This window comes from Suricata suricatta, chromosome 2 (assembly GCF_006229205.1).
Source record: "Suricata suricatta isolate VVHF042 chromosome 2, meerkat_22Aug2017_6uvM2_HiC, whole genome shotgun sequence".
Lineage (NCBI taxonomy): Eukaryota > Metazoa > Chordata > Mammalia > Carnivora > Herpestidae > Suricata > Suricata suricatta.
The window spans coordinates 97426206-97431971 of record NC_043701.1 but is presented as its reverse complement, the minus strand read 5'-3'; the positions used below and the strand labels follow the sequence as shown (position 1 = coordinate 97431971).

At 53.0% G+C, this 5766-nt stretch overlaps 1 protein-coding gene across 1 annotated transcript in view; it reads right to left on the bottom strand.

Annotated features, from left to right (window-relative positions):
* Window positions 1-604: 604 nt before the first annotated feature.
* PKD1L1 (polycystin 1 like 1, transient receptor potential channel interacting) overlaps window positions 605-5766 on the bottom strand; it is a 94697-nt gene continuing 89535 nt past the window's right edge. The window contains 2 exon segments of the mRNA XM_029919144.1: window positions 605-787; window positions 1812-1973. Coding sequence (XP_029775004.1) covers window positions 605-787; window positions 1812-1973 — 345 coding nt within the window.

The following is a 5766-nucleotide window of genomic DNA, read 5'->3' as shown; positions in this document are numbered from 1 at the left end:
GTGGGCCACCAACAGCCCCTCCGCTGGCTGCCACGCCAGCAGACCGCTTCTGAAACAGATGGCTCTCCTTCAGCCCATGAGGGTTGGGGTTCCAGGGGATTCCTTTAGCTTTTGTGTGTGTATGTGTGTAACCTTTTCTTCCAGACCAGGGGCCTTTGGTTTACCACCACATGTGTTGTTGAGGTGGGAGAACCCTGTGTGCTCTTGGGAGTAGCCAGGTCCTCTCTCCCTTTGGTCTCATCTTCACTGTATCAGCCGCCATTTGGGGGGATTGCTGGTCATATGCAGGATCGTAGATATTTCCTGGTGTCCAGGAGGATGACGTCCTGTTCCTAGTTCTCAGTTATCTTTGTGGGTCCGGCTTTAATCGGAGGTGAGGGAGGACAGAGATTTCTGCCACCATGAAGCTGGATGTCACACGCTACACTCTTCATTACTTAGTGGTTCTTCAGTTCTGACCAGAGCACACCTCCTGCCAGCTCACCCACCCTTAGGGACTAACTGTGCAAATGGAATTCGTGATTTGGAACAGCAACCAGTTCGGACTTCCCTCAGAACTTACAAGAACGTTTTTACTACCAAGAGGAGCGATAAGCATAATTCCTCATTTGCTTACCCCACTGGCTTGTTAGGCAGAAACACCCAGCAAGGGACTGCCTTCTGCCCTAGCCTCTGCCGCATCCCCGCAGTGCTGCTCTGGGAGAGGATGTCGCAGGCTGCAGGACAAGCGGTTCACCTTCAGCAGAAGCTCATCCAGCAGATCCGCAGCTTCATCCAGGTAGCAACGCTGAAGCGAAGAAAACCACACTAGTGAATGCCTCCCAGAACCCGATTTTTTTCCCTCTCATTTTCTGGAGCATTTGATGGCACTGACGTTACGTGGCACTGTGCTTTGTTAGAAAGCTCACTGGAGGGGCCTCTGGGTGGCCCAGCTGGTTAAGTGTCTGACTCTTGATTTGGAATCAGGTCATGATCTCATGGTTTATGAGTCAAGCCCTGTGTCAGTCTCTGTGCTGACAGCGCGGAGCCTGCTTGGGAATTTCTTTCTCCCCCTCTTTCTCTCTGTCTCTCCAAATAAAGAAACCAACTTAACAAAAAAAAAAACAGAGAAAGCTCACTGGACTCTGGAGTCAGAGACCTGGGTGCTGGGCCTGAACCCTCCCATTTCAGTTCCCCGATTCACCAGGTCATGTACAGGTGCACGCATCCATCCCCGACTCACCAGGTCCCGTACGGGCAAGTGTTAGGGTTCAGAATGTCCACATGAGGACCCTTACATACATTTAAAGGCAATAAAAGATGTTAAAATACACGGTGAAGAACAAAGCCCTATAAAAATGCTGACTAGCACGATCGCAGGCGACTGGGCTCACAGCCATCCTGAGTGACGATGAGGAGTCATGAAAAGAGCTGGGCGTTCAGTGTGCAGGCACCGGCTTTTGCCTCCCTCTGTGTCAGGGTGACTAGGCTCACATGCTGTGCCTAAGTCCCCACGTTCTGCTAGGAGTTTGGGTCTGGTGGCAGAAACCAGAACAAGACGACAGCTCTGTTAGGAACAGGGTGGTGTGTTTTTGCTGGTGGAGGCCAGAATCATGAAGTCCATCTTTCTACCCCGACCGGGTCCTCCACGGACGTAAGGAGTTCATGGAAGAGATCCTGCTTGGTCACCCTCTCAGGGCCTTAGAATTTCAACTGAAAATGTCCAGCCTTTGTGAAGACGGCTGGCACGGAATCGCCGTCATGCGTTAGTAACCGAAAGCCAAGTTCCTCAGAACGCCCCTGTGCTCCCTGGCGCCAGCCCCCCAGCTCACCTGCCCCTCGGCCGGCTCAGCCTCTGTCTGCTGTGGCTGCGCCAGTCCCAGCCAGGCCAGGCACCGTCCCCACACGCACGCGGCCATGTCTTCTAGTCTCACCAGGGGTTTGCTTGGGAAAGATTTTCTTTTTCGAGGAAAACTCGTGAGGGAACCTCTCAGCTGGGGAGAGGACAAAAAAGAAAGACAAATTCCATATCAGCAAACCCAGCGTGGCTTTGTTAACCTGACGGACTACAAAGTGGAGATCGCATCAGTAAGACAGTAATTGCTTAGCACCACGGGGAAACACCTCTCGTGCCTTCAGCTAACTTGCAACACCCTGGGTTCAGCCAGGAGAATGAATCTTATCATGAAGGAGCTGTTGTCCGTATCTGACAGCTGAGGACAAACTTTGTTAACACGACACTCGTTTCCACAGGTGAAACTGGTTCGGGGTCCTTGGCAGCGCCTCCGGCCATGTGTGGGCCCCACCGTGACCTCACGCCTACACCCGGGGGGGACAGGAAAGGCGCCCTGGTGGTCTCTGAACATCGGCCCCGGTTTGGTTCTTACTTTACTGCAGGTTGAGACTTGTTAGCTCAAAAAGCCTGTGGGCACCGAACTCGAGGTTTTGCACATTCGACTGTTTTAAAAATCGTCCCATCAAGGAAACTTTTGAGCCATGTAGAGCCTGCTTTGCATACCGTGCAGAAAGTCACCAGACAGCTGTTGCCCCTGGTGAGACAGGGCGTAGCAGTCACCGGACCCCACAGTACTCCTGCCCTTGGGAGGTCTGAGGCAGACCTCCCCCACGATTCTGGGTCACAGCGACACACACAAGACACCCCGCCCCCACCTCCCCATGTCCACTGCCCTTCTTTCTTCCTTGAGGCGGCCCAGAGACACAGCCTCTGGACAGTCTTGTGCTCTGTGACCTGTCCAGACATGGCCACATACAGCTTGTGTATGTTGCTGTCTCTTGTGGTTATATCTTTTTCCTTGCTCTGTCCTACATCCCTTGAACTCCTGGCAATGTGTCAGAACCCTGCAGGGAGGCCCAGTGCCTGGGGACAGGACACCATCCTTTCAGATGGCAGGTATGGGTCTGAGGCTTCCCAGATCTACCGGCCACAGGAGCCTATAGTAACTGGTCTCTGCAGAGAGGCCCCCCCTCACCGGGCACCACTGCCTTCACGTTCCTCATGATCAAGTCCAAGCACCTCATCAACTTAGCATGACATTCAGGGCCCTCATGGCCCCAAGCATCATTCCCCAAATCACGTCTGTTTGATTCTGAACTCCAGCCTACAGACCCTACTCCCAGGCATCTCCATGAGCTGGTCCCTCCCACCCGTCGAAGCCCACCTCCACTATCCCTTCTGCTGTGTGAGGACTTCCTGGTCTCCTCGGGAAAACAAATCAGTCTCTATTTCCCTTGTCATTTGAGGAAGCTTCTAGTTAGGCTTTAGAACTGTATGTAGTTGTGTGAGATCCACATGCCAAAAACTATAGAATACTGAAGACAGACATCCAAGAAGATCTAAATAAACGGAGAGATGTACAGGCTTCTTGGCTTGAAAAACCTATCGTGAAGATGTGAATCCTCTCCAAATCTGATGTATACACCCTCAGCAACCTCAGTCAAAATCCCAGCATGCTGCTGCGTAGGCACCAACGAGTGGATTCAACAATTTATATGGAAAGGCAAAAGAGTGAGAGCACTCCCAACTAGCCAAGAACAGACCTGGAGGACTCGTCTGTGCTGTTCTAAGGGTCCATAGCGTTCTGCTAATCACCACAGCGTGGCATCGGCGAAAGAAGGGGTCAGCAGAACAGGACAGATGACCCGGAAACGGAATCATGGAAACAGTGACGTGATCGGTGCAAAGACACACAGGCAGTTCACCAGACTTTTTACAGACGGTGCCGGGGCAACTGGGTGTCCCGAACATGAAAGAACAGTAACTGATCTGTACCTCGAACCTTATACTCACATTACCTCAACATGGACCTAAATCTAAAACATGAACTATGAAACTTCTAGAAGAAACATAGGAGAGAATACGTGTGGCCGTGGGATTGCCATTTGGTTTTAGACAGGACGCCAGTGGAATCTATAAAAGAAGAAACTGATAATTCGGCCTTTATAAATATTAACAGCTTTCTGGAAAAAAAAACACTGTTAAAAGAATGAAAAGGACAAGCCACAGAATGGGAAAAATAGTTACAAATCACATGTCCAATAAAGGAAATGTATTAAAAATGTAAAATTGATACAATTCTTTGTTTATACATATGTGATCCTCTGTGGACTGTGGACAATGTCCTCTTCACCACTGCCTAAATAGATGGGTATTCTTTAAGGAATGGTGGAATGAGTGCATGAATGAACAAAGGAGTGGATGGATGAATGAATGGGTGGGTGGACGGATGGGTGGATGAATAGGTGGGCAGCTGGATGGATGAGTAAATGGATGGATGGAGCGATGGACAGGTGGATAGATGGATGACTCGATGGATGAATAGATGAATAGATGGAGGGAGGGGGGAGGCAGGGAGGGAGGGATAGGTGGATGCATGGGTGGGTTGATGCATGGATGGATGGGGGTGGGATGGATGGATGGTGGATGGTCAGAGAGAAGACTAGATGGGTAAGCGGGGAGTAGGAAGCTAGGAACATTGACAGAAACAAAGGACTCAGGTCTGAGGATCGTCAAGGTGGGGTTCAACATTGGTGTGTGAATGTGTGTATGTGTGCGTGCATGGCATGGCTAGATTTGCAAGTGGCAGATCAGGAGGAGAGCGGGAAACATGGATCCCCATTCCTAACTCAGCCCCGAAGCTAGAGAACCTGTCCAGCGAAGGCTGGCTAATGGAGTGAAACCTTCATGAGACAGCAAGTTTGAAATAACAAGAGTTAGTGGCAACCATGAGAAAAGGAAAGAGACAGGGTACAGCTCAGCACTTTGAGGACCAGGGGGCTTCCTGGAGGAGGTGGCACCCTGGAATGCGTGGTCTTGCTGGAGGTGTTCGGCTGCAGGAGTGTCCAGCCCCTGCCCTGTGCAGGGCAGATGGGCCCCAGGGAGTCGGGGCCACGTGGAAATGTGCACACAGACAAGGAGAGCTTCACACCCACAGCAGCCCCTGAGTGCAAGGTCCGGGAGGTGAGCACTTACCGTTCCCAGCCACGCAGTGCTCAGTACCATAAAAAATGTCACGCAGCACCAAGCCGGGGCCCGCAGGCCACTCTCGGAAAGACCAGCGAACGTGTCACGGCATCTTCCCGGAAAACAGAATGGCAGGCCTTGGAACACGACTGTGAAGGCGCCATGCGGTGCTACACATAGGAGGGACCCGGCTGCCATTGCCAGGAGGAGCACGCCTGCCAGCTGTGGGAGGGGGAAGACCCAGCCCGCTGAGTTGCCCTGCCTGTTCCTGGGGGCCCAAGACCCATCTGGTCTTCGATGCGCTTCCAGGTAACAGGCGTCTGGAGAGGCTGCTTTGGGGTGTCCATCCCATCATCCCTAGGGACCCAGCTCTGCCTGCTGTACCCGCCTCAGGGCCCTGCCCCTCCTTCACCCCTCCCCTCTCCCACCTCACCCCCCCAATGTGCTCCCCTCCTCTCTTCTCCCTCCCCCCTCCTCACCCCCTCCCTACCTTGACCTTCTCCCTCTTCTCTTACCCCTCCCTCTCCTCCCACTCCTCCCTCCCTCCTCGCCCCTTCCCTACCTTGCCTTTCTCTCTCCCCCTCCTTCCTCCTCTCCCCACAGTTCCCTCTCCTCCCTCCCTTCCCCCTTCCCTCTGTGCCCCCACCCCTCCTCTAGGGCCCACCAGCTCCCTCTCCAGTGCCCAGGTGCCATCTCTCCTCTCCTGCCTGTGCTCCGCCCCAGCTGTTGGCAATCAGGCTGCTCTGCGTCCCCAGCACCCGGCCAGGAATCAGTAAAGTAAACCACGTAAGTGGCAACGGGAGTTA